Source organism: Oncorhynchus keta, unplaced genomic scaffold (assembly GCF_023373465.1).
Source record: "Oncorhynchus keta strain PuntledgeMale-10-30-2019 unplaced genomic scaffold, Oket_V2 Un_scaffold_3114_pilon_pilon, whole genome shotgun sequence".
NCBI classification, from domain to species: Eukaryota; Metazoa; Chordata; class Actinopteri; order Salmoniformes; family Salmonidae; genus Oncorhynchus; species Oncorhynchus keta.
The window spans coordinates 533,144-560,324 of NW_026290913.1; the positions used below are offsets into that span (position 1 = coordinate 533,144).

At 48.8% G+C, this 27,181-nt stretch overlaps 1 protein-coding gene across 3 annotated transcripts in view; it reads right to left on the minus strand.

The window, feature by feature from the left end:
• Positions 1-27,181, minus strand: part of LOC118374656 (protein unc-13 homolog C-like) — a 260,042-nt gene that overhangs the window by 183,103 nt on the left and 49,758 nt on the right. For all 3 annotated transcript variants that reach the window (XM_052515796.1, XM_052515795.1, XM_052515794.1), the window contains exons 7-8: positions 14,793-15,012; positions 12,313-12,540 (exon numbers count right to left, since the gene is read on the minus strand). In XM_052515796.1, the coding sequence (XP_052371756.1) occupies positions 12,313-12,540; positions 14,793-15,012 (448 nt within the window). The remainder of the gene's footprint in view (positions 1-12,312; positions 12,541-14,792; positions 15,013-27,181) is intronic.

A 27,181-nucleotide genomic window follows, 5' to 3' on the forward strand; every position in this document is an offset into this window, starting at 1 on the left:
GACAACCACATATCACAGTCTTTGTAAATACATTGTTCCTCAATAAAGAAGTTATCAGCAGAGTCAGTGCAAGTATGTAAAGTTCACTTGTGTTTTTATGGGGGAATAAGACTGAGATGTCTTATTAAAGATACAGCACTTAAAGATCCTGAACATCTGTCATTTCAGCCAGCAGTTTTGAAAGTGGTGTTCACGAGCCAAAACAGGTCCCCGTTTCTTGTGTATTACATCATCCAACTGTGTACTACGTCATCCAAGTGTGTACTACATCATCCAACTGTGTACTACGTCATCCAACGGTGTACTACGTCATCCAACTGTGTACTACGTCATCAATTTTGTGTGATGTGTTAAAGGTGGAATATGCAGAAATATCTCTTCTATTTCCTGGTTGCTAAAATTCTAATAGTTTGGCTAAGTTTATGTGATAAAACAAGAAATAGTTACAAAACAAGCAATTATTAAATACGTTAATACATTAGAAACACCTTCTCTTTCCAAGACATAAACTTTATTTAACCAGGTAAGCTAGTTGAGAACAAGTCTCATTTACAACTCTGATCTGGCCAAGATAAAGCAAAGTAGTGCAACAGAAACAACAACACAGAGTTACACGTGTAATAAACAAGCATACAGTCAATAACACAACAAAAAAAGAGTCTATATACAGTGTGCGCAAATGGTGTGAGGAGGTAGGCAATAAATAGTCCATAGTAGCAAAGTAATTACAATATAGCAGATTAACACTGGAGTGATAAATGAGCAGATGATGACGAGCAGATGATGGTGTGTAAGTAGTGATACTGGTGTGCAAAAGAGCAGCAAAGTAAATAAAAACAGTATGGGGATGAGGTAGGTAGAATGGGTGGGCTATTTACAGATGGACTATGTACAGCTGCAGCGATTGGTTAGCTGCTCAGATAGCTGATGGGTGGTATAAGGCGCTTTGGTAACAAAACGGATGGCACTGTGATAGACTACATCCAATTTGCTGAGTAGAGTATTGGAAGCAATTTTGTAGATGACATCGCCGAAGTCGAGGATCGGTAGGATAGTCAGTTTTACTAGGGTATGTTTGGCGGTGTGAGTGAAGGAGGCTTTGTTGCGAAATAGAAAGCCGATTCTAGATTTGATTTTGGATTGGAGATGTTTGATATGGGTCTGGAAGTAGAGTTTACAGTCTAGCCAGACACCTAGGTATTTTTAGTTGTCCACGTATTCTAGGTCAGAACCGTCCAGAGTAGTGATGCTAATCGGGCTGGCGGGTGCGGGCAGCGAACGGTTGAAAAGCATGCATTTGGTTTTACTAGAGCAGTTGGAGGCCACGGAAGGAGTGTTGTATGGCATTGAAGCTCGTTTGGAGGTTAGTTAGCACAGTGTCCAGAGAACAGCCAGATGTATACAGAATGGTGTCGTCTGTGTAGAGGTGGATCAGGGAATCACACGCAGCAAGAGCGACATCGTTGATATATACAGAGAAAAGAGTCGGCCTGAGAAATGAACCCTGTGGTACCCCCATAGAGACTCCCAGAGGTCCGGACAACAGGCCCTCCGAATTGACACACTAAACTCTGTCTGCGAAGTAGTTGGTGAACCAAGCGAGGCAGTCATTTGAGAAACCAAAGCTATTGAGTCTGCCGATAAGAATACGGTGATTGACAGAGTCGAAAGCCTTGGCCAGGTTGAAGAAGCCTGCTGCACAGTACTGTTTTTTATCGATGGTGGTTATGATATCGTTTAGTACCTTGAGTGTGGCTGAGGTGCACCCATGACCAGCTTGGAAACGGGATTGCCCAGCGGAAAAGGTACGGTGGGAATCGAAATGGTCAGTGATCTGTTTATTAACTTGGCTTTCAAAGACTTTAGAAAGGCAGGGTAGGGTGGATATAGGTCTATAACAGTTTGGGTTTAGTGTCACCCCCTTTGAAGAGGGTTGCAACAATGGCGGAAAATCATTTTTGAAAGAGAGGGTCCAGATTGTCTAGCCCAGCTGATTTGTACAGGTCCATGTTTTGCAGCTCTTTCAGAACATCTGCTATCTGGATTTGGGTGAAGGAGAAGTTGGGGAGGCTCGGGCAAGTAGCTGCGGGGGGTGCAGAGCTGTTGGCTGGGGTTGGGGTAGCCAGGAGGAAAGCATGTCCAGCCGGTGAATCCAGGTGAAAGCTATGATCCCTTATTGATGTCACTTGTTAAATACTCTTCAATCAGTGTGATGTTGTAAGCCTCGAGTCAATTGAGACATGGATTGTGTATGTGTTCCATTCAGAGGGTGAATATTTAAGTGCCTTTGAACGGGGTATGGTAGTAAGTGCCCGGCTCACTGGTTTGAGTGTGTCAAGAACTGCAATGCTGCTGGTTTTTCACACTCAACAGTTTCCTGTGTGTATCAAGAACGATTCACCACCCAAAGGACATCCAGCCAACTTGACACAACTGTGGAAAGCTTTGGAGTCAACATGGCCACCATCCCTGTGGAATGCTTTTGACACCTTGTAGAGTCCATGCCCAGATGAATTGAGTCTGTTCTGAAGGCAAAACGGGGTGCAACTCAATATTTGGAAGGTGTTTCCTAATGTTTTGTACTCAGTGTATAGTTTAGAGAATCATTCTACCATCTACATCTCTGTTAAACATGTTTTCAATAACCCCAAATATATTTTTTCAGCTGTTTGAAGCTGGTGTACAAAACCGATAGTAAAAGATGCAAACACTAAGACTGAAGAACAGGAAGCATAGAATCTCGGCACACAGAACAGATCTACCGCGTCTTAAATTTGCTTTCAATAAGAATGACAGATCTATAAAGTTACATATTATAGCTTTAAGACTTTTGCCATATCTGTGATATGTTGCATCTTCAACTTGGCATTTGTCCTATATTTTTATTTAATCCCAGCCCCAGTGGGAGGTCTTTTGCCTTTTGGTAGGCCATCATTGTAAATAATAATTTGTTCTTAACTGACTTGCCTAGTAAAATAAAGGTTAAATAGAAAACAAATCAATAAAAAATGCCCTAGCCAGACTATATCAACAACAGCAACTTGCTGAAAGACAAAATATACTTAGGTTAGCTACTCTTGCAGAGACTATTTGTCTTCCCAGGCTATGGATGAGGCACACGCACACACACACAGACACATACCCTCACCAACACAGACACAAAACCTATACCCCATTAGCCGCTCCCCCCACACACCCTGCTAAAACACACCCTGCTCCACACACCCTGCTCCACACACCCTGCTAAAACACACCCTGCTCCACACACCCTGCTAAAACACACCCTGCTCCACACACCCTGCTCCACACACCCTGCTAAAACACACCCTGCTCCACACACCCTTAACCATCCATCTCAGAAAGGAAGTAGTATTTCCCAGCCCAATAAAAGGTAAAAGGACACTGGGCATTAAATATGTATGAGTGACACTCTGTATTATTCATGGTACATAACTCCCCCAGCCAGCCCCTCTGCTGTCGTTGACAGAGACTGGTGGGCCGGGCTCTCAAAGACACCACAAATGAGAAGCTACAGCCTTGTGTTGCCCCCGGCAGCAAGGACTACAATACAATGAGAGACAGGGGGGAGAGGGGATGAGAGGGAGAGAGCGAGGGGATACAGGGGATAGACAGAGATAATGGAAATGACAGAGGGAGAGTGAAAAGGAAGAAAAGGGGGAGAGAGAGGGGTAGCGGAAAGAGAGAGGGTGATGTGGAAAGGGAGAGGGAGGAGTGGAAAGAGAGAAAAGGGGGAGAGAGAGGGGTAGCGGAGAGAGAGGGTGATGTGGAAAGGGAGAGGGAGGAGTGGAAAGAGAGAAAAGGGGGGGAGAGAGAGAGGGGTAGCGGAAAGAGAGGGTGATGTGGAAAGGGAGAGGGAGGAGTGGAAAGGAAGAAAAGGGGGAGAGAGAGGGGTAGCGGAAAGAGAGAGGGTGATGTGGAAAGGGAGAGGGAGGAGTGGAAAGGGAGAAAAGGGGGAGAGAGAGGGGTAGCGGAGAGAGAGGGTGATGTGGAAAGGGAGAGAGAGAGGGGTAGCGGAAAGAGAGAGGGTGATGTGGAAAGGGAGAGGGAGGAGTGGAAAGGGAGAAAAGGGGGAGAGAGAGGGGTAGCGGAAAGAGAGAGGGTGATGTGGAAAGGGAGAGGGAGGAGTGGAAAGGGAGAAAAGGGGGAGAGAGAGGGGTAGCGGAGAGAGAGGGTGATGTGGAAAGGGAGAGAGAGAGGGGTAGCGGAAAGAGAGAGGGTGATGTGGAAAGGGAGAGAGAGAGGGGTAGCGGAAAGAGAGAGGGTGATGTGGAAAGGGAGAGGGAGGAGTGGAAAGGGAGAAAAGGGGGAGAGAGAGGGGTAGCGGAGAGAGAGGGTGATGTGGAAAGGGAGAGGGAGGAGTGGAAAGGGAGAAAAGGGGGAGAGAGAGGGGTAGCGGAAAGAGAGGGTGATGTGGAAAGGGAGAGGGAGGAGTGGAAAGGGAGAAAAGGGGGAGAGAGAGGGGTAGCGGAGAGAGAGGGTGATGTGGAAAGGGAGAGGGAGGAGTGGAAAGGGAGAAAAGGGGGAGAGAGAGATGGGTAGCGGAGAGAGAGGGTGATGTGGAAAGGGAGAGGGAGGAGTGGAAAGGGAGAAAAGGGGAGAGAGAGGGGTAGCGGAGAGAGAGGGTGATGTGGAAAGGGAGAGGGAGGAGTGGAAAGGGAGAAAAGGGGGAGAGAGAGGGGTAGCGGAAAGAGAGAGGGTGATGTGGAAAGGGAGGGGAGGAGTGGAAAGGGAGAAAAGGGGGAGAGAGAGGGGTAGCGGAGAGAGAGGGTGATGTGGAAAGGGAGAGGGAGGAGTGGAAAGGGAGAAAAGGGGGAGAGAGAGAGGGGTAGCGGAGAGAGAGGGTGATGTGGAAAGGGAGAGGGAGGAGTGGAAAGGGAGAAAAGGGGGAGAGAGAGATGGGTAGCGGAGAGAGAGGGTGATGTGGAAAGGGAGAAAAGGGGGAGAGAGAGAGGGGTAGCGGAAAGAGAGGGTGATGTGGAAAGGGAGAGGGAGGAGTGGAAAGGAAGAAAAGGGGGAGAGAGAGGGGTAGCGGAAAGAGAGAGGGTGATGTGGAAAGGGAGAGGGACGAGTGGAAAGGGAGAAAAGGGGGAGAGAGAGGGGTAGCGGAGAGAGAGGGTGATGTGGAAAGGGAGAGGGAGGAGTGGAAAGGGAGAAAAGGGGGAGAGAGAGGGGTAGCGGAGAGAGAGGGTGATGTGGAAAGGGAGAGGGAGAAGTGGAAAAAGGGGGAGAGAGAGGGGTAGCGGAGAGAGAGGGTGATGTGGAAAGGGAGAGAGAGAGGGTTAGCGGAAAGAGAGAGGGTGATGTGGAAAGGGAGAGGGAGGAGTGGAAAGGGAGAAAAGGGGGAGAGAGAGGGGTAGCGGAGAGAGAGGGTGATGTGGAAAGGGAGAGGGAGGAGTGGAAAGAGAGAAAAGGGGGAGAGAGAGAGAGGGGTAGCGGAAAGAGAGGGTGATGTGGAAAGGGAGAGGGAGGAGTGGAAAGGGAGAAAAGGGGGAGAGAGAGGGGTAGCGGAGAGAGAGGGTGATGTGGAAAGGGAGAGAGAGAGGGGTAGCGGAAAGAGAGAGGGTGATGTGGAAAGGGAGAGGGAGGAGTGGAAAGGAGAAAAGGGGGAGAGAGAGGGGTAGCGGAGAGAGAGGGTGATGTGGAAAGGGAGAGGGAGGAGTGGAAAGAGAGAAAAGGGGGAGAGAGAGAGGGGTAGCGGAACGAGAGGGTGATGTGGAAAGGGAGAGGGAGGAGTGGAAAGGGAGAAAAGGGGGAAAGGGAGAGGGAGTGATGTGGAAAGGAAAGGAGGGAGAGGGGAGAGAGAGGGGTAGCGGAGAGAGAGGGTGATGTGGAAAGGGAGAGGGAGGAGTGGAAAGGGAGAAAAGGGGAGAGAGAGGGGTAGCGGAGAGAGAGGGTGATGTGGAAAGGGAGAGGGAGGAGTGGAAAGGGAGAAAGGGGGGGAGAGAGGGGGAGAGAGGGTAGCGGAGAGAGAGGGTGATGTGGAAAGGGAGAGGGAGGAGTGGAAAGGAGAAAAGGGGAGAGAGAGAGGGGTAGCGGAGAGAGAGGGTGATGTGGAAAGGGAGAGGGAGGAGGAGGAGTAGAAAGGGAGAAAAGGGGAAAAGAGAGAGAGAGAGGGTAGCGGAGAGAGAGGGTGATGTGGAAAGGGAGAGGGAGGAGGAGTGGAAAGGGAGAAAAGGGGGAGAGAGAGGGGTAGCGGAGAGAGAGGGTGATGTGGAAATGTGGAAAGGAGAGGGAGGAGTGGAAAGGAGAAAAGGGGAGAGAGAGAGGGGTAGCGGAGAGAGAGGGTGATGTGGAAAGGGAGAGGGAGGAGTGGAAAGGAGAAAAGGGGGGAGAGAGAGGGGTAGCGGAGAGAGAGGGTGATGTGGAAAGGGAGAGGGAGGAGTGGAAAGGAGAAAAGGGGGGGAGAGAAAGGAGCGGAAAGAGAGGGTGATGTGGAAAGGAGAGGGAGGAGTGGAAAGGAGAAAAGGGGAGAGAGAGAGGGGTAGCGGAAAGAGAGAGGGGTGATGTGGAAAGGGAGAGGGAGGAGTGGAAAGGAGAAAAGGGGGAGAGAGAGGGGTAGCGGAGAGAGAGGGTGATGTGGAAAGGAGAGGGAGGAGTGGAAAGGGAGAAAAGGGGGAGAGAGAGGGGGTAGCGGAAAGAGAGAGGGTGATGTGGAAAGAGGGAGAGGGAGGAGAGGAAAGGAGAAGAGGGTGATGTGGGGGAGAGAGGGGTAGCGGAAAGAGAGAGGGTGATGTGGAAAGGAGAGGGAGGAGTGGAAAGGGAGAAAAGGGGGAGAGAGAGGGTAGCGGAGAGAGAGGGTGATGTGGAAAGGAGGAGGGAGGAAAAGGGTGGAAAGAGGGGAGAAAAGGGGGAGAGAGGGAGGGGAAAGGGAAAAAGGGGAGGAGAGAGAGCGGAGCGGAGAGGGTGATGTGGAAAGGAGAGGGAGGAGGGAAAGGAGAAAAGGGGGAGAGAGAGGGGTGGAAGAGGGTGATGTGGAAAGGAGAGGGAGGGAGGAAAAGGAAAAGGGGGAGAGAGAGGGGTAGCGGAGAGAGAGGGTGATGTGGAAAGGGAGAGGGAGGAGTGGAAAGGGAGAAAAGGGGGAGAGAGAGGGGTAGCGGAGAGAGAGGGTGATGTGGAAAGGGAGAGGGAGGAGTGGAAAGGGAAAAAGGAGAGAGAGGGGTAGCGGAGAGAGAGGGTGATGTGGAAAGGGAGAGGGAGGAGGAAAGGGAGAAAAGGGGGGAGAGAGGGGTAGCGGAGAGAGAGGGTGATGTGGAAAGGAGAGGGAGGAGGAAAGGGAGAAAAGGGGGAGAGAGAGGGGTAGCGGAGAGAGAGAGGGTGATGTGGAAAGGAGAGGGAGGAGTGGAAAGGGAGAAAAGGGGAGAGAGAGGGGTAGCGGAAAGAGAGAGGGTGATGTGGAAAGGGAGAGGGAGGGTGGAAAGGAGAAAAGGGGGAGAGAGAGAGGGTAGCGGAAAGAGAGAGGGTGATGTGGAAAGGAGAGGGAGGAGTGGAAAGGGAGAAAAGGGGGGAGAGAGGGGAGCGGAGAGAGGGTGATGTGGAAAGAGAGAGGGTGAGTGAGAAAGGGTAGCGGAGAGAGAGGGTGATGTGGAAAGAGGGAGGAGTGGAAAGGAGAAAAAGGGGGAGAGAGAGGGGTAGCGGAGAGAGAGGGTGATGTGGAAAGGGAGAGGGAGGAGTGGAAAAGAGAAAAGGGGGGAGAGAGAGGGGATAGCGGAGAGAGAGGGTGATGTGGAAAGGAGAGGGAGGAGTGGAAAAGGAGAAGGGGGAGAGGGGAGCGGAGAGAGAGGGTGGAAAGGGAGAGGAGGGGATGTGGAAAGGAGAAAAGGGGGAGAGAGAGAGGGGTAGCGGAAAGAGAGAGGGTGATGTGGAAAGGGAGAGGGAGGAGTGGAAAGGGAGAAAAGGGGGAGAGAGAGAGGGGTAGCGGAGAGAGAGGGTGATGTGGAAAGGGAGAGGGAGGAGTGGAAAGGGAGAAAAGGGGGAGAGAGAGAGGGGTAGCGGAGAGAGAGGGTGATGTGGAAAGGGAGAGGGAGGAGTGGAAAGGGAGAAAAGGGGGAGAGAGAGGGGTAGCGGAGAGAGAGGGTGATGTGGAAAGGGAGAGGGAGGAGTGGAAAGAGAGAAAAGGGGAGAGAGAGAGGGGTAGCGGAGAGAGAGGGTGATGTGGAAAGGGAGAGGGAGGAGTGGAAAGAGAGAAAAGGGGGAGAGAGAGAGGGTAGCGGAGAGAGAGGGTGATGTGGAAAGGAAGGGAGGAGTGGAAAGGAGGGGTAGAGAGAGAGGGGTAGCGGAAAGAGAGAGGGTGATGTGGAAAGGAGAGGGAGGAGTGGAAAGAGAGAAAAGGGGGAGAGAGAGGGGTAGCGGAGAGAGAGGGTGATGGGAAAGGGGAGAGGGAGGAGGAAAGGAGAAAAGGGGGAGAGAGAGGATAGCGGAGAGAGAGGGTGATGTGGAAAGGGAGAGGGAGGAGGGGGAGAAAAGGGAGAGGAGAGGGGTAGCGGAAAGAGAGAGGGTGATGTGGAAAAGGAGAGGGAGGAGTGGAAAAGAGAGAAAAGGGGGAGAGAGAGGGGTAGCGGAGAGAGAGGGTGATGTGGAAAGGGAGAGGGAGGAGTGGAAAGGGGAGAAGAGAGGGAGGAAAGAGAGAGAGGGTGATGTGGAAAGGGAGAGGGAGGAGTGGAAAGAGAGAAAAGGGGGAGAGTGGAGAAGGAGAGCGGAGAGAGAGGGTGATGTGGAAAGGGGAGAGGGAGGATGTGGAAAGGGAGAGGAAAGGGAGAAAAGGGGATGAGAGAGAGGGGTAGCGGAGAGAGAGGGTGATGTGGAAAGGAGAGGGAGGAGTGGAAAGGAGAAAAGGGGGAGAGAGAGGGGTAGCAGGAGAGAGAGGGTGATGTGGAAAGGAGAGGGAGGAGTGGAAAGGAGAAAAGGGGGAGAGAGAGGGGTAGCAGAGAGAGGGTGATGTGGGGAGGAGAGGGAAAGAGAGGAGAAAGGGAGAAAAGGGGAGAGAGAGGGGTAGCGGAAAGAGAGAGGATGATGTGGAAAGGGAGAGGGAGGAGTGGAAAGGGAGATAAGGGGAGAGAGAGAGGGGTAGCGGAAAGAGAGGGGTGATGTGGAAAGGGAGAGGGAGGAGTGGAAAGGGAGAAAAGGGGAGAGAGAGGGGTAGCGGAGAGAGAGGGTGATGTGGAAAGGGAGAGGGAGGAGTGGAAAGGGAGAAAAGGGGGAGAGAGAGGGGTAGCGGAAAGAGAGAGGGTGATGTGGAAAGGGAGAGGGAGGAGTGGAAAGAGAGAAAAGGGGGAGAGAGAGGGGTAGCGGAGAGAGAGGGTGATGTGGAAAGGGGAGGGGAGGAGTGGAAAGGGAGAAAAGGGGGAGAGAGAGAGGGGTAGCGGAGAGAGAGGGTGATGTGGAAAGGGAGAGGGAGGAGTGGAAAGGGAGAAAAGGGGGAGAGAGAGGGGTAGCGGAAAGAGAGAGGGTGATGTGGAAAGGGAGAGGGAGGAGTGGAAAGAGAGAAAGGGGGGAGAGAGAGGGGTAGCAGAGAGAGAGGGTGATGTGGAAAGGGAGAGGGAGGAGTGGAAAGAGAGAAAGGGGGAGAGAGAGGGGTAGCAGAGAGAGAGGGTGATGTGGAAAGGGAGAAAAGGGGGAGAGAGAGGGGTAGCGCAAAGAGAGAGGGTGATGTGGAAAGGGAGAGGGAGGAGTGGAAAGGGAGAAAAGGGGATGAGAGAGAGGGGTAGCGGAGAGAGAGGGTGATGTGGAAAGGGAGAGGGAGGAGTGGAAAGGGAGAAAAGGGGGAGAGAGAGAGGGGTAGCAGAGAGAGAGAGGGTGATGTGGAAAGGGAGAGGGAGGAGTGGAAAGGGAGAAAAGGGGGAGAGAGAGAGATGGGTAGCAGAGGGAGAGGGAGGAGTGGAAAGAGGTGGAAAGAATAGAAAGAGACAGAGAACGGCTGATGTCTATGTTGGCTCTGTATAATTTAGTAAAATGTATCGCAACTACAGAGCTGAGTGATGGAGAGAAAAAAAGAGAGAGAGAAAGAGACAGAGAGAGAAGGGGAGAGATATAGAGATTGAGAGGGGTAAGGGTGGAAAGATGGAAAAAAGGAGTGATGGAGAGAGGGAGTTTATTAAGTATACTGTATTCTCCTTCCTATAGCAGTCTATACAAATCCACTGATCCAGGGCTGGGATGTAGCAGTTAGCTGATGCAGAACATTCACATCTCACGACTGCCTATCTATCTACCGCCAAAGTGCTACACAATCAATGTGTGTCTGTGTTCATCAAATGAATACATAAATAAAGAGTCAATAAGCCGGTTCTAAAACAGGACGTTGGATAAGGCCATAGAGATAGATGGGAGAGTGAGGCAGTTTTTCTCTCTTTCTCAGTCTCTTGGGGATTGATTGACACACACAAGGAATGGCAGGAATGCTAGCTGGGCAATAATATATCTCAGCTCAGCCCAACCTGGTGTAATTTAGCCCAGAGGAACTGTATGCTCTAGTCGCACCGCTGCAAGGTAATACACGCACACACACATCACCTATAGGGCGGAGCACAGAATCAGCCACAGTGGTGGATCGCCCTTCCAGCTATGTGCCTTGCTCAAGACGATCTGAAGACATGTATTATAGTCCAGCAAACCTTCCCAGCACCAGGCCGTGATGTTGACCTTGGTTGACCACTAGGAGGTTCCCTCCAGTATAGCCTGCTTGGCTAGGGGCGAGGGCTTAGTTCTTAGTGTTGGTACAACTAACCTGTGATGTTGATCTTGGTTGACCACTAGGAGGTTCCCTCCAGTATAGCCTGCTTGGCTAGGGGCGAGGGCTTAGTTCTTAGTGTTGGTACTACTAACCTGTGATGTTGATCTTGGATGACCACTAGGAGGTTCCCTCCAGTCTAGCTTGCTTGGTTAGGGGCGAGGGCTTAGGTCTTAGTGTTGGTACTACTAACCTGTGATGTTGACCTTGGTTGACCACTAGGAGGTTCCCTCCAGTCTAGCCTGCTTGGCTAGGGGCGAGGGCTTAGTTCTTAGTGTTGGTACTACTAACCTGTGATGTTGATCTTGGTGGACCACTAGGAGATTCCCTCCAGTCTAGCCTGCTTGGCTAGGGGCGAGGGCTTAGGTCTTAGTGTTGGTACTACTAACCTGTGATGTTGATCTTGGTTGACCACTAGGAGGTTCCCTCCAGTCTAGCTTGCTTGGTTAGGGGCGAGGGCTTAGGTCTTAGTGTTGGTACTACTAACCTGTGATGTTGACCTTGGTTGACCACTAGGAGGTTCCCTCCAGTCTAGCCTGCTTGGGTAGGGGCGAGGGCTTAGTTCTTAGTGTTGGTACTACTAACCTGTGATGTTGATCTTGGTGGACCACTAGGAGGTTCCCTCCAGTATAGCCTGCTTGGCTAGGGGCGAGGGCTTAGGTCTTAGTGTTGGTACTACTAACCTGTGATGTTGATCTTGGTGGACCACTAGGAGGTTCCCTCCAGTATAGCCTGCTTGGCTAGGGGCGAGGGCTTAGTTCTTAGTGTTGGTACTACTAACCTGTGATGTTGATCTTAGTGGACCACTAGGAGGTTCCCTCCAGTCTAGCCTGCTTGGCTAGGGGCGAGGGCTTAGTTCTTAGTGTTGGTACTGCTAACCTGTGATGTTGATCTTGGTGGACCACTAGGAGGTTCTCTCCAGTCTAGCCTGCTTGGCTAGGGGCGAGGGCTTAGTTCTTAGTGGTGGTACTACTAACCTGTGATGTTGATCTTGGCGGACCACTAGGAGGTTCCCTCCAGTCTAGCCTGCTTGGCTAGGGGCGAGGGCTTAGTTCTTAGTGTTGGTACTACTAACCTGTGATGTTGACCTTGGTTGACCACTAGGAGGTTCCCTCCAGTCTAGCCTGCTTGGCTAGGGGCGAGGGCTTAGTTCTTAGTGTTGGTACTACTAACCTGTGATGTTGATCTTGGTGGACCACTAGGAGGTTCCCTCCAGTATAGCCTGCTTGGCTAGGGGCGAGGGCTTAGGTCTTAGTGTTGGTACTACTAACCTGTGATGTTGATCTTGGTGGACCACTAGGAGGTTCCCTCCAGTATAGCCTGCTTGGCTAGGGGCGAGGGCTTAGTTCTTAGTGGTGGTACTACTAACCTGTGATGTTGACCTTAGTGGACCACTAGGAGGTTCCCTCCAGTCTAGCCTGCTTGGCTAGGGGCGAGGGCTTAGTTCTTAGTGTTGGTACTGCTAACCTGTGATGTTGATCTTGGTGGACCACTAGGAGGTTCTCTCCAGTCTAGCCTGCTTGGCTAGGGGCGAGGGCTTAGTTCTTAGTGGTGGTACTACTAACCTGTGATGTTGATCTTGGCGGACCACTTGGATGTTCCCTCCAGCACTGCTTGCTTGGCGGTCTTCAGGTGTCCAGTGAAGTCCTCTTTAGAGATCCCAAACATCTCCTGGATGACCTCAAACACCTCAGGACGGTTCTTCTCCCTGATCTTCATCCTCTCCTTCATGGCCATGATGATGTTCAGGGTCTTGTCCTCAGCGCCATGCTTAGAACTCTTCTCCACCGCCCCTAGAACACCACACACACACAGGAAAATACACACACACGCACACACACACACACACACACACACACACACACACACACACACACACACACACACACACACACACACACACACACACACACACACACACACACACACACACACACACACACACACACAATTACAAATTAGGATACAGCATTGTGCTTAGAACTCTTGTCCACCACCCTTAGATTTCCTCTGGCCCATCTATCAAACACACAGATAACTTTCTCACGTGCTCTTTGTGGTCTCTATCTCTCTTTCTCTACCTTTCTCTTTTGGGTATCTTGTCCCTAGAACACAATGGGAAGCAGTTGTTGTAGGAGGAGAATGTTACAAATACGGTCTGTGATTAGAATACAGTTAGAAGCATCCTTTATTCTGTGTGTTTGTGTGTGTGAGTAGGGGGTAGGGGTTAGAAAGACCTTGGCTACGGCCCATCTCTCAAACACACACTTCTGCTTTCTCCTCATGCTTTTATTGGACCCTCCCTCTCCCCTCTCTCCCCTCACTCCCTCCCTCCCCTCTCTCCCCCCTCCCTCTCCCCCTCCCTCTCCCCCTCCCTCTCCCCCCTCTCTCCCCCTCCCTCTCCCCTCTCTCCCCCTCCCTCTCCCCTCTCTCCCCCTCCCTCTCCCCTCTCTCCCCTCACTCCCTCCCCTCCCCCTCTCTCCCCCTCCCTCCCTCCTCCCTCCCTCTCTCCCTCTCTCCCCTCTCTCCCCTCCCTCCCTCCCTCTCTCCCCCTCCCTCCCTCTCCCCTCCCTCCATCTCCCCTCTCCCCTCACTCCCTCTCTCCCCTCTCTCCCCTCTCTCCCCTCACTCCCTCCCTCCCCTCTCTCCCCCTCCCTCTCCCCTCCCTCCCTCTCCCCTCTCTCCCCTCACTCCCTCCCTCCCCTCTCTCCCCCTCCCTCTCCCCTCCCTCCCTCTCCCCCTCTCCCTCTCCCCTCTCTCCCCTCCCTCCCTCTCTCCCCTCCCTCCCTCTTCCCTCTCTCTCCTCCGTCCCTCTCCCCTTTCTCCCCTCTCTCCCCTCCCTCTCCCCTCTCTCCCATCTCTCCCCTCCCTCCCTCTCTATTTCACCCCTTCTCTCTCCTCCTCTAATCGAGTTATCTCGCATGTCATCTTTGGCGAGGTCATGAACTGCGATTGAAATCAAATTAAACATGAATCATCATTTGAATAAAACACGATGTATGCATCCCAAATTACACTGTTTTCCCTACATAGGGCAGTACTAAAAGTAGTGCAGTACTAAAAGTAGTGCACTATGTAGGGAATAGAGTGCCATTTGGGACGCACACAGAGAGTTCTATCATTCAGAGTGGAGCTAATCCAGTTACAGAGAGTGACGGTCCTGGGGCTAACGTGTCACACCTCTACTGTCATCCAATCAAAACAGACTAGGATAAACCTCTAGATACTACCCAAAACATGACCTGCTACTGTAGAACAGAGGGAATCAGTTTAAATAAACATTACAGTAGCAAGATGGAGAGGGTGTGGGTGTGTTTTAGTGCAAACACAAACACGCTTGAGAGCTAGCTACACTTCAAAGCAGGCTGGGAGGCAGAGAGTAATGTTATACTGAGAGTCAGAGGAGACAACTTCCCTGTAAGGCAGGAGACAACACACACACACACACACACACACACACACACACACACACACACACACACACACACACACACACACACACACACACACACACACACACACACACACACACACACACACACACACACACACACACACACACACACACGCGGCAGCTTGTGTATGCTATATGGAGTAAAATGTACAGTGGTGCTGCAGTACACAAACAAACAAGCTGTAAAAGCAAACATCTGCGATTCAGCACCACTGAAGTGGACAGTGCTCACATAGCTCCCATTGTAAGTAATAGGGGAATAAATTGCAACTGAAGGAAGATATAACTCTCCCCTTGTTGCTTTGAATCCGTAACCACATATGAATGCATATTCTCTGTGTGTGTGTGTGTGTGTGTGTGTGTGTGTGTGTGTGTGTGTGTGTGTGTGTGTGTGTGTGTGTGTGTGTGTGTGTGTGTGTGTGTGTGTGTGTGTGTGTGTGTGTGTGTGTGTGTGTGTGTGTGTGTGTGTGTGTGTGTGTGTGTGTGTGTGTGTGTGTGTGTGTGTGTGTGTGTGTGTGTGTGAGCGAGCGAGAGTGCAAACCTGTGTTTCTGGGTGTGAGCCTGTGTGTGTGTGTGAGTGTATTTCCTTACTCTGCAGACAGTCGGCGTTGAGTAGATCCTGACACTTCTCGTGGCATTTGACACCACACTCAGAGCAGCGCATACCCTGCCTGGCGATGCCCCACAGCAGGCCCTCACACTCGTGGCAGTAGGTTGGGGCGGTGGCCGTCCATACCTCAAAGTTATGAGGCGTCGTAGACGAGATGGGATAGATCAACGCCTGCAACGTCTTCCTAAACACGTGCATTTTCTGGAGAGGAGGAGAGAGGGTGGAGAGGAGAGGAGAAGAGGGCGGAGGAGGGAGAAAGAGGGTGAGAGGAGAGGAGAGGAGAAGAGGGTGGAGGAGGGAAAGAGAGGAGAAGAGAGAGGCAGAAGGATAAAAATAGAGAAGAAAGAAAAGGGAAGAAAGAAAGTAGGTGGGAGTGAGAAGTCAGATGTCAGATTATAAAACAGACACACAAACACACACACACCCCTAGAGGTAAAGGGAGAAGGTCTAAGGCCAGAGGTCACTGTAAAGATCAAGTGTCCGCAGGGTCCGTCCAGTCTCATTAAAACCTAAATGAGCTATAGCACTGTGTTGCTTTAAGCCCCATCGCTATAAGCTACCGTCTAATATGATAATAATGGCTGTGTCCACAATACTAAATTACCCTTATAGTGTACATTATGCTTACCACACACAGCTTTAGGCTGCTTTTTAATGCTATCCTATGCTCCATATAGTGCACTACAAGTAGTGTGTATTATGCTGACCCTACACTGCTATAGGCTACTTTCTAATACGGCTACTTTCCCAACAAGATCTCACAGTTTGACCAATTTTACTTCTGACGTTATAATTCTGACTTTTGTCCACATTTCTCCAAACGTCAAATTTCAAAGTTGCTCCGAACATCAAATTTCTAGGTGTTTTGAACCCTGGTTTGCTCCTCCTGATATTCCTAACTGACTTTCCTAGTTAAATAGAGGTTAAATAAATAAGCAGCACACCGGGTTGCACCACTGCTGGTTAAGTTCAGGTATTAATTCCTAATGGTTAAGTTAAGGGTTATGATTTGGGGTTCAAACAAAAACAACTAAAATGAGTGTCTATCAACGGGATTGGACAAGCGACCCTCGGAGCCGGAGCACTTGGCTTACGCCTATCCGCCACCGCTGTCTACAACGCCCTTGCAAAACCAAAGTCTACTTGATGTTAATAGTGCTCACCGCTGCCCCTAGTGGCCGGTTTGGAAAGCATCTCCCCATGTCTTGGGTACAGGGACAGACTTCAGATTTCTAAGTGGCTCTTGAGCGACCAGGCTGATTTTCAGTCCATAATGATATGCTAATCTCCATAATGTACACTCCAAGTAATGTGCATTATGCTGAACCTCTACTCTACAGCCGTAGGCAACTTTCTAACCATATGAACCATATTATCTGTGTAGTACACAGTACATAGGGACAAGGGTGTCATTACATTATTAGTATTGAAAGAGCATCCTTTAGCTAAGTGGCTCAATGACACCAGTGTGTTTTATTATTGCACAACTCAACCATTTCTACCAGAAATCACAGAGTAAAGGAACAATGTATCAGCTAACACCAGGAACACATGTGTATATCAACCAAGCATTGCATGCCATTCCATGCCATAGCCTCAGCCTTACTACTACAGCCACACACAACACCCCATTTTGAATGTAGGGTTAGTGAGTGTTTTGGGTTTGTTTATTGATTGGCTATATTAAATGTATATTCCTGTGTCTTTCACTGCTGATAGGTGGAGAGGTCAGACATATGAATGGCCCTAGTCCACCATGTGGCCCACAGACTATCAATCAGGCTCACACAATCACACACACACTCATGGACACATGCATGAGCAAGCACACACACACACACAGTGCCACCTCTAGCCTTTTGGGGGCTCTAACCGAGATTTGGCTTTACATTTTTGTAATTTAGTAGACGCGCTTATTCAGAGTGACCTACAGTTTGGACATTCATCTTAAGATAGCTAAGTGGGACAACCACATATCACAGGCATAGTAAGTACACTTTTCCTCAATAAAGTAGCTTTCAGCAAAGTCAGAGCTAGAAGGGGGAGGGGGATCAAGTGGAAGTGTTGGTTCAGGAAAGTTTAAAAATTTAGTTTACAAGTTTACAAATGCTTTTCAGTTGACAGCACTCAAACAATGTGACACGTTGTGTGCTCTAAACAACTATTGGCTAGTTATTCTGTATTTAAATAAACGGGCAGGGTATCGGTTGAGCCTGCTGCAACGATTGGATTAGAACAAGCCGCTCTCCCTCTGCTCTCATTTCCCCAGACTGACAAGCGCGGCTGTTTCCCTCACTTACCTTCCCTTCTCCATACATCCTGTGTCAATCAGAATCCATAGCTAGTCATTGTTGTTCAATCTAGTTCATTCCCGTCGACTTTGTTGAGGCCATATGGTTGTTTTATCTGACTACTGGGCGTTGTTTAGTAGGCCTACTTTGTCTGTGTTGTTTAGTAGGCCTACTTTGTCTGTGTTGTTTAGTAGGCCTACTTTGTCTGTGTTGTTTAGTAGGCCTACTTTGTCTGTGTTGTTTAGTAGGCCTACTTTGTCTGTGTTGTTTAGTAGGCCTACTTTGTCTGTGTTGTTTAGTAGGCCTACTTTGTCTGTGTTGTTTAGTAGGCCTACTTTGTCTGTGTTGTTTAGTAGGCCTACTTTGTCTGTGTTGTTTAGTAGGCCTACTTTGTCTGTGTTGTTTAGTAGGCCTACTTTGTTTGTAGTAGGCCTACTTTGTTGTTTAGTAGGCCTACTTTGTCTGTGTTGTTTAGTAGGCCTAATTTGTCTGTGTTGTTTAGTAGGCCTACTTTGTCTGTGTTGTTTAGTAGGCCTAATTTGTCTGTGTTGTTTAGTAGGCCTACTTTGTCTGTGTTGTTTAGTAGGCCTACTTTGTCTGTGTTGTTTAGTAGGCCTACTTTGTCTGTGTTGTTTAGGCCTAATTAGGCCTACTTTGTCTGTGTTGTTTAGTAGGCCTACTTTGTCTGTGTTGTTTAGTAGGCCTACTTTGTCTGTGTTGTTTAGTAGGCCTACTTTGTCTGTGTTGTTTAGTAGGCCTACTTTGTCTGTGTTGTTTAGTAGGCCTACTTTGTCTGTGTTGTTTAGTAGGCCTACTTTGTCTGTGTTGTTTAGTAGGCCTACTTTGTCTGTGTTGTTTAGTAGGCCTACTTTGTCTGTGTTGTTTAGTAGGCCTAATTTGTCTGTGTTTATAACTATTCCAATACTGGCGACGTCTGTAGTTATGTCGTGATCCCAGCCCATGCTTGCTTGCTATAATTATTTATTCTCCTTCGCATCTTTACCGAGCGACAGATCATTAGAAAATAAAATGACAAATCTAGATTGTTTTTTTTATTGTACAAATGTTGACGCATAAGTGTCGGGAGAGAAGTGTTGCTCCTCTCGAAGGTGTAACAATAGATGGGGCAAGTGAATTAGCCTACCTTCATCTAAACCTGTGTCTGGAATAAATGCAGGCAGTAGTAGCTAGCCATGCACTAGGCTATTTATTAGCCTATTTCGTTGATAATTGAATAGGACTAAGTAAGTAAATGAGCATTTTCATCTGTTGGGGTCGTTTACCTTTGAACAATGTGTGTGAATGAGTGAAGGAACATAACAATGTACTCTGAGCTGTGATAGCTCAGTAAAGTATAGGCTTTACCTGCATTTAAAGCTAATTTACGGGTTTTCCAATCAAAAGTGGATCTGATTATGAGTATCAAGTGTGATAAAACAGGCACGATTACCAGTGGGATGAGATCAGCACACATCTAATAGCTACCTCGTCCAAAACACCAGCACCACAGGTGACTTCCATAAAGCTGTGAACGATCTGAGAGACAAGGGGCTTCTACACCATCAAAAGAAAAATACAATTTGACATCCCAATTAGGATCTGGCAAAAAAGACTTGAATCAGTTCTAGAACCAATTACCCTCTAACAATGTGAGGTCTGGGGCTCGAATACCAACCAAGATAGCACAAACTTGGACTAAAAACAAATTGAGACTGAATGCAGAATTCTGCAAATACATCCTCTGTGTACAACGTAAAACACAAAATAATGCATGCAGAGCGGAATTAGGAAGATACCTAATTATAAAAATACAGAAAAGAGCCATTATAAGCATTCACAAACCTTCCATAACAAAGCCATCACCTACAGAGAGATGAACCTAGAGAAGAGTCCCCTCAGCAAGCTGGTCCTGGGGCTCTGTTCACAAACACAAACACACCCTACAGAGCCCCAGGACAGCAGCACAATTAGACCCAACCAAATCTTGAGAAAATAAAAAAGATAATTATTTCCAATGTGTCAAGTAATTAATGAAAAAACGAAGTAAGCTGGACTGCTATTCGGCTCTAAACAGAGAGTACACAGTGGCAGAATACCTAACCACTGTGACTGACACACAATTAAGGAAAGCTTTGACTACGTACAGAGCACATGTACGTAGTCATTGGACTCTGAAGCAGTGGAAATGCGTTCTCTGGAGGGATGAATCACACTTCACCATCTGTAAGTCCAAAAGACGAATGTTGGTTTGGCGAACGCTACCTGCTCCAATGCCAGGAGAACGCTACCTGCTCCAATGCCAGGAGAACACTACCTGCTCCAATGCCAGGAGAACGCTACCTGCTCCAATGCCAGGAGAACGCTACCTGCTCCAATGCCAGGAGAACGCTACCTGCTCCAATGCCAGGAGAACGCTACCTGCTCCAATGCCAGGAGAACGCTACCTGCTCCAATGCCAGGAGAACGCTACCTGCTCCAATGCCAGGAGAACGCTACCTGCTCCAATGCCAGGAGAACGCTACCTGCTCCAATGCATAGTGCACACCATAAAGTTTGGTGAAGGAGGAATAATAGTCTGGGGCTTTTTCATGGTTCGGGTTAGGCCCCTAAGTTTCAGTGAAGGGAAATCTTAAAGCTACAGCATGAAATTATATTCTGTGCTTCCAACTTCGTGGTAACAGTTTGGGGAAGATCCTTTCCTGTTTCAGCATGACAATGCCCCCGTTAACACAGAAATGTTTTGTCAAGCTCGGTGTGGAAGAACTTGACTGGCCTGCACTGAGCCCTGACCTGAAATGGAACGCAAACTACGAGTGTAATCTTTACTGTTACTGTCTGATTGTTTATTTCACTTTTGTTAATTATCTATTCCACTTGCTTGGGCAATGTAAACATTTTTCCAATGCCAATAAAGCTCTTTGAATTGACGTGCGGGCACGCATTTGTGATGTGTTTGTGTGTTTTGCTGTGATCAGCCGTTCTGCTGGAGAATGAAAGCAGAGGCTTGAATCCCTAGCGAGTGTTGCCATCCACTGTACTGAAAGAATCAATGGGTGCAGTAAATTTGCCTTTTACAGTGTGAGAGAGACATAGAGAGGTGACATACTGCCCTCCCTGACACAACGACGATTTCTCCATTGAGTACTTCTCCTCCCTCTCTCCCTCTTTCTCTCTTCCTCTCCCAGCCTCCACTCCTCCTTCCCTTCCCTCCCCTCACTCTAATATAAATTACTGTACTCTCTCTCTCTCTCTCTCTCTCTCTCTCTCTCTCTCTCTCTCTCTCTCTCTCTCTCTCTCTCTCTCTCTCTCTCTCTCACACACACACACACACACTCACACACACACACACACACACACACACACACACACACACACACACACACACACACACACACACACACACACACACACACACACACACACACACACACACACACACACACACACACACACACACACACACACACTGGTCTCGCTGCTGATGTAAGTTGGTGCTGTTGCAGCCAGCACCACAGGGCCTTAATGACAACAAGTCTTACAGCCACAGGCCGTCTAGCAATCCTCACACACCCAATCACATACACTGTGTCCTGAGAGAAATGACTGGTGTTTAATCTGAGGAGGTTGTGAGGAGGCAGCTGCAGAGAAGTGATCTCTGTGACATCACATGGCAGGCTGCTGAGCCACATTACACACACGCACGCACGCACGCACGCACGCACACACACACACACACACACACACACACACACACACACACACACACACACACACACACACACACACACACACACACACACACACACACACACACACACACACACACACACACACACACACACACACACACCACAGAGCAGGCTGCTGAGCCCTCTAAAACTATAGCCCTGGATAAGAGGAGAGTCCTGGATAAGAGCATGCCCCTCTACCCTTTCCTCTTATATTTTATCCCTGCATTTTAAATTAGACGTGGATAACTATCAGGTGAGTCACATCCTCACTGTAACTTTTAAGAACAAAACCTGCCTGCTACCAGCTGTCTGCATGTCTTTTAGCTGCTTGCTAGCTGCTGTATCTCTGACAGAGAGACAGAGAGAAAGAGAGAGAGAGAGAGAGAGAGAGAGAGAGAGAGAGAGAGAGAGAGAGAGAGAGAGAGAGAGAGAGGGGGAGGGAGTTAAGAGACAGACAGACAGACAGACAGACAGACAGACAGACAGACAGACAGACAGACAGACAGACAGACAGACAGACAGACAGACAGCCATACCAGCGGGGCAGAATCTTCAAGCACCATTGAAAAAGAAGAAGGTAAATCATGGGCCTAAACCGGACGGTGAGGGACATGGAGCTGGTGCAGGCTATATATTCACTAACACTGGTATGGAAGAAGCACACTTCTGATAACAGACATAATGATGACACTACGCTGTCATAGTTATAATGCATCTATTATTAAGATACCTAAATATGAGCTCTTGCATAGAAGGACATGAATGCGGTATAGATATGCTATGGATATATTCAATGAACCTTTAATATTGTGGTTGGGACCTGTTATAACAAGCTCATGAAATGCTTATAGATGTATAGTAAATGGATATGTAGTCAATAATTACCGACTACGGTAGATATCAACTTGGCAAGTTCCCCAATGCCAGTGTATAGAATGTCAAATCAAATCAAATCAAATGTTATTTGTCACATGTTCTGATTAAACAACAAGTTTGAAATGCTTACTGACACACCTTTAACCAACAATGCAGGTTTAAGAAAAATACCCCCCAAAATAAGCAATAATGTAATTAAAGCAGTAAAATAACAATAGCGAGGCTTTATACAGGGGGTACTGGTACAGGGTCAATGTGCAGGCTTTATACAGGGAGTACTGGTACAGGGTCAATGTGCAGGGGCAATGTACCGTCCAGTTAGTGTGCATTTTTTATATGTAGAAATGTCCAGTTCTGAAGATAGACACACAGACTTTCATTCTCTGCCTGATATTTCTGCTCCAAAAAGCAAAGCAGAAAGAGATAAAAGGGAGAAAAGAGAAAGAGAAAGAGAGCTAGAAGAGAAAGAGAGGAGAAAAGAGAGAGAGAGCGAAAAGAGAGCAAGGTGCTAGATAAAAGAGACGGAGAGAGAGAGGAGAGATAGAGATAAAAGAGAGGGAGAGAGGGAGGGCAAGCGAGAGAGAGGGGGAGGAGGGTAGTTGGCTAAAACATCTGTCCTGAGTGGACGAGTTTGTCAATCTCCCTGCTGCTGGATTAATGACATTAGAGACACCCGACTGGCTCACTGTGACGCCGTCACTGCGCTCTCCTCTCTTCCTATCCTCTTTCCTCTCTCCTCTCCTCCCTATCCTCTCTCCTCTCTCCTCCCTATCCTCTCTCCTCTCTCCTCTCCTCCCTATCCTCTCTCCTCTCTCCTCTCCTCCCTATCCTCTTTCCTCTCTCCTCTCCTCCCTATCCTCTTTCCTCTCTCCTCTCCTCCCTATCCTCTTTCCTCTCTCCTCTCCTCCCTATCCTCTTTCCTCTCTCCTCTCCTCCCTATCCTCTTTCCTCTTTCCTCTCTCCTCTCCTCCCTATCCTCTCTCCTCTCTCCTCTCCTCCCTATCCTCTTTCCTCTCTCCTCTCCTCCCTATCCTCTTTCCTCTCTCCTCTCCTCCCTATCCTCTTTCCTCTCTCCTCTCCTCCCTATCCTCTTTCTTCTCTCCTCTCCTCCCTATCCTCTTTCCTCTCTCCTCTCCTCCCTATCCTCTTTCCTCTCTCCTCTCCTCCCTATCCTCTTTCCTCTCTCCTCTCCTCCCTATCCTCTTTCCTCTCTCCTCTCCTCCCTATCCTCTTTCCTCTCTCCTCTCCTCCCTATCCTCTCTCCTCTCTCATCTCCTCCCTATCCTCTTTCCTCTCTCCTCTCCTCCCTATCCTCTTTCCTCTCTCCTCTCCTCCCTATCCTCTTTCCTCTCTCCTCTCCTCCCTATCCTCTTTCCTCTCTCCTCTCCTCCCTATCCTCTTAGCTCTCTCCTCTCCTCCCTATCCTCTTTCCTCTCTCCTCTCCTCCCTATCCTCTTTCCTCTCTCCTCTCCTCCCTATCCTCTTTACTCTCTCCTCTCCTCCCTATCCTCTTTCCTCTCTCCTCTCCTCCCTATCCTCTTTCCTCTCTCCTCTCCTCCCTATCCTCTTTCCTCTCTCATCTCCTCCCTATCCTCTTTCCTCTCTCCTCTCCTCCCTATCCTCTTTCCTCTCTCCTCTCCTCCCTATCCTCTTTCCTCTCTCCTCTCCTCCCTATCCTCTTTCCTCTCTCCTCTCCTCCCTATCCTCTTTCCTCTCCTTGCCTCCCCATCTCATCTAATCTCTCTTCCCTCTTTCCGCTCTCCTCTCCTCCCTATCCTCTTTCCTCTCCTTTCCTCCCTATCTCCTCTCATCCCTATCCTCTTTCCTCTCCTTGCCTCCCTATCTCGTCTAATCTCTCTTCCCTCTTTCCTCTCTCCTCTCCTCCCTATCCTCTTTCCTCTCTCCTCTCTTCCCTATCCTCTTTCCTCTCTCCTCTCCTATCCTCTTTCCTCTCCTTGCCTCCCTAACTCCTCTAATCTATCTTCCCTCTTTCCTCTCTCCTCTCCTCCCTATCCTCTTTCCTCTCCTTGCCTCCCCATCTCATCTAATCTCTCTTCCCTCTTTCCTCTCTCCTCTCCTCCCTATCCTCTTTCCTCTCTCATCTCCTCCCTATCCTCTTTCCTCTCTCCTCTCCTCCCTATCCTCTTTCCTCTCTCCTCTCCTCCCTATCCTCTTTCCTCTCTCCTCTCCTCCCTATCCTCTTTCCTCTCTCCTCTCCTCCCTATCCTCTTTCCTCTCTCCTCTCCTCCCTATCCTCTTTCCTCTCTCCTCTCCTCCCTATCGTCTTTCCTCTCCTTGCCTCCCTAACTCCTCTAATCTCTCTTCCCTCTTTCCTCTCTCCTCTCCTCCCTATCCTCTTTCCTCTCCTTGCCTCCCCATCTCATCTAATCTCTCTTCCCTCTTTCCGCTCTCCTCTCCTCCCTATCCTCTTTCCTCTCCTTTCCTCCCTATCTCCTCTCATCCCTATCCTCTTTCCTCTCCTTGCCTCCCTATCTCGTCTAATCTCTCTTCCCTCTTTCCTCTCTCCTCTCCTCCCTATCGTCTTTCCTCTCTACTCTCTTCTCTATCCTCTTTCCTCTCTCCTCTCCTATCCTCTTTCCTCTCCTTGCCTCCCTAACTCCTCTAATCTCTCTTCCCTCTTTCCTCTCTCCTCTCCTCCCTATCCTCTTTCCTCTCCTTGCCTCCCCATCTCATCTAATCTCTCTTCCCTCTTTCCGCTCTCCTCTCCTCCCTATCCTCTTTCCTCTCCTTTCCTCCCTATCTCCTCTCATCCCTATCCTCTTTCCTCTCCTTGCCTCCCTATCTCGTCTAATCTCTCTTCCCTCTTTCCTCTCTCCTCTCCTCCCTATCCTCTTTCCTCTCTACTCTCTTCCCCATCCTCTTTCCTCTCTCCTCTCCTATCCTCTTTCCTCTCCTTGCCTCCCTAACTCCTCTAATCTCTCTTCCCTCTTTCCTCTCTCCTCTCCTCCCTATCCTCTTTCCTCTCCTTGCCTCCCTATCTCCTCTAATCTCTCTTCCCTCTTTCCTCTCTCCTCTCCTCCCTATCCTCTTTCCTCTCCTTGCCTCCCTATCTCCTCTCATCCCTATCCTCTTTCCTCTCCTTGCCTCCCTATCTCGTCTAATCTCTCTTCCCTCTTTCCTCTCTCCTCTCCTCCCTATCCTCTTTCCTCTCCTTGCCTCCCTATCTCCTCTCATCCCTAACCTCTTTCCTCTTCTCGCCTCCCTATCTCCTCTAATCTCTCTTCCCTCTTTCCTCTCTCCTCTCCTCCCTATCCTCTTTCCTCTCCTTGCCTCCCTAACTCCTCTAATCTCTCTTCCCTCTCTCCTCTCCTCCCTATCCTCTTTCCTCTCTCGTCTCCTCCCTATCCTCTTTCCTCTCCTTGCCTCCCTATCTCCTCTCATACCTATCCTCTTTCCTCTCCTTACCTCCCTATCTCCTCTAATCTCTCTTCCCTCTTTCCTCTCTCCTCTCCTCCCTATCCTCTTTCCTCTCCTTGCCTCCCTAACTCCTCTAATCTATCTTCCCTCTCTCCTCTCCTCCCTATCCTCTTTCCTCTCTTGTCTCCTCCCTATCCTCTTTCCTCTCCTTGCCTCCCTATCTCCTCTAATGTCTCTTCCCTCTTTCCTCTCTCCTCTCTTCCCTATCCTCTTTCCTCTCCTTGCCTCCCTAACTCCTCTAATCTCTCTTCCCTCTCTCCTCTCCTCCCTATCCTCTTTCCTCTCTCGTCTCCTCCCTATCCTCTTTCCTCTCCTTGCCTCCCTATCTCCTCTCATACCTATCCTCTTTCCTCTCCTTTCCTCCCTATCTCCTCTCATCCCTATCCTCTTTCCTCTCCTTGCCTCCCTATCTCCTCTAATCTCTCTTCCCTCTTTCCTCTCTCCTCTCCTCCCTATCCTCTTTCCTCTCCTTGCCTCCCTAAATCCTCTAATCTCTCTTCCCTCTCTCCTCTCCTCCCTATCCTCTTTCCTCTCTCGTCTCCTCCCTATCCTCTTTCCTCTCCTTACCTCCCTATCTCCTCTAATGTCTCTTCCCTCTTTCCTCTCTCCTCTCCTCCCTGTCCTCTTTCCTCTCCTTGCCTCCCTAACTCCTCTAATCTCTCTTCCCTCTCTCCTCTCCTCCCTATCCTCTTTCCTCTCTCGTCTCCTCCCTATCCTCTTTCCTCTCCTTGCCTCCCTATCTCCTCTCATACCTATCCTCTTTCCTCTCTTTGCCTCCCTATCTCCTCTCATACCTATCCTCTTTCCTCTCCTTACCTCCCTATCTCCTCTAATGTCTCTTCCCTCTTTCCTCTCTCCTCTCCTCCCTATCCTCCCTATAGTGAAATAATACCATGCTATTGTTTGAGAGTGCACAATTATGAACATGAAAATGTATTAATAAACCAATTAGGCACATGTGGGCATTCTTGATACAACATTTTGAATAGATATGCAATAGTTCATTGGATCATACTAAAACTTTGCACATACACTGATATCCAGTGGCCATCTAGTGGCCAAAGTCTAAATTGCGCCTAGACTAGAATAATTTCAAAGATGATAGTGTGAAAAAAAAGTGTTTCCTTTCAAATGGTATCAAGAATATGCATATCCTTGCTTCGGGTCCTGAGCTACAGGCAGTTAGATTTGAGTTTGTCATTTTATGCAAAAAAAATTAAAAAGGGGCGGATCCTTAAGAGGTTTAAACAAGGGTTTTCAAAACTCTCCTCGGGGACCCCCAGCCATTATATTTGAACAATTCTAAAACTATCACACCTGATTTAACTAGCCAACTAATTATCAAGACCTTGAAAAGGTTCATCAGGCGAGCTAGTTCAGGGCTACAAAAAAAATTGAGTAGAGGTTTGAAATCCACTGAACTACACAACTGTAATACAGTAAACTACATTACTTTATTAACAATATAGGCGTTATATGTGGGCATTCTATGTTGTGTGTCTGGTTTTTCTATTTCTATGTTTGGCCTGATATGGTTCTCAATCAGAGGCAGGTGTTAGTCATTGTCTCTGATTGGGAACCATATTTAGGTAGCCTGTTTGTGTTGGGTTTTGCGGGTGGTTATTTCCGTGTCTGTGTTTGTTTCACCACACAGGACTGTTTTCGGTTTTCACATTTATTGTTTTGTATATTTGTAGTGTTTTCTCGGTGTTCGTCTTTATTAAAGATGTTTGACCCTAAACACGCTGCGTTTTGGTCCGCCTCTCCTTCCCAGGAAGAAAGCCGTTACAATAATGAACATTACTTTGACGGTGTAATAATGTTACCTACAACGTAATTACCTACAACGTAATTACCTATAACGTAATAGTTACCTACAATAATGCCAATTTCTGTGTTGGTCTGTATTGTGATAGACAGCATTACTGGTACAGCACTAGTGATATTAGGAAATGTAGCATCCCATCCAACTATCTTTATTTATTTAGTGGGAGGAGAGGATTGGAGGGAGGGAAGGAGATGAGGATTGCAATC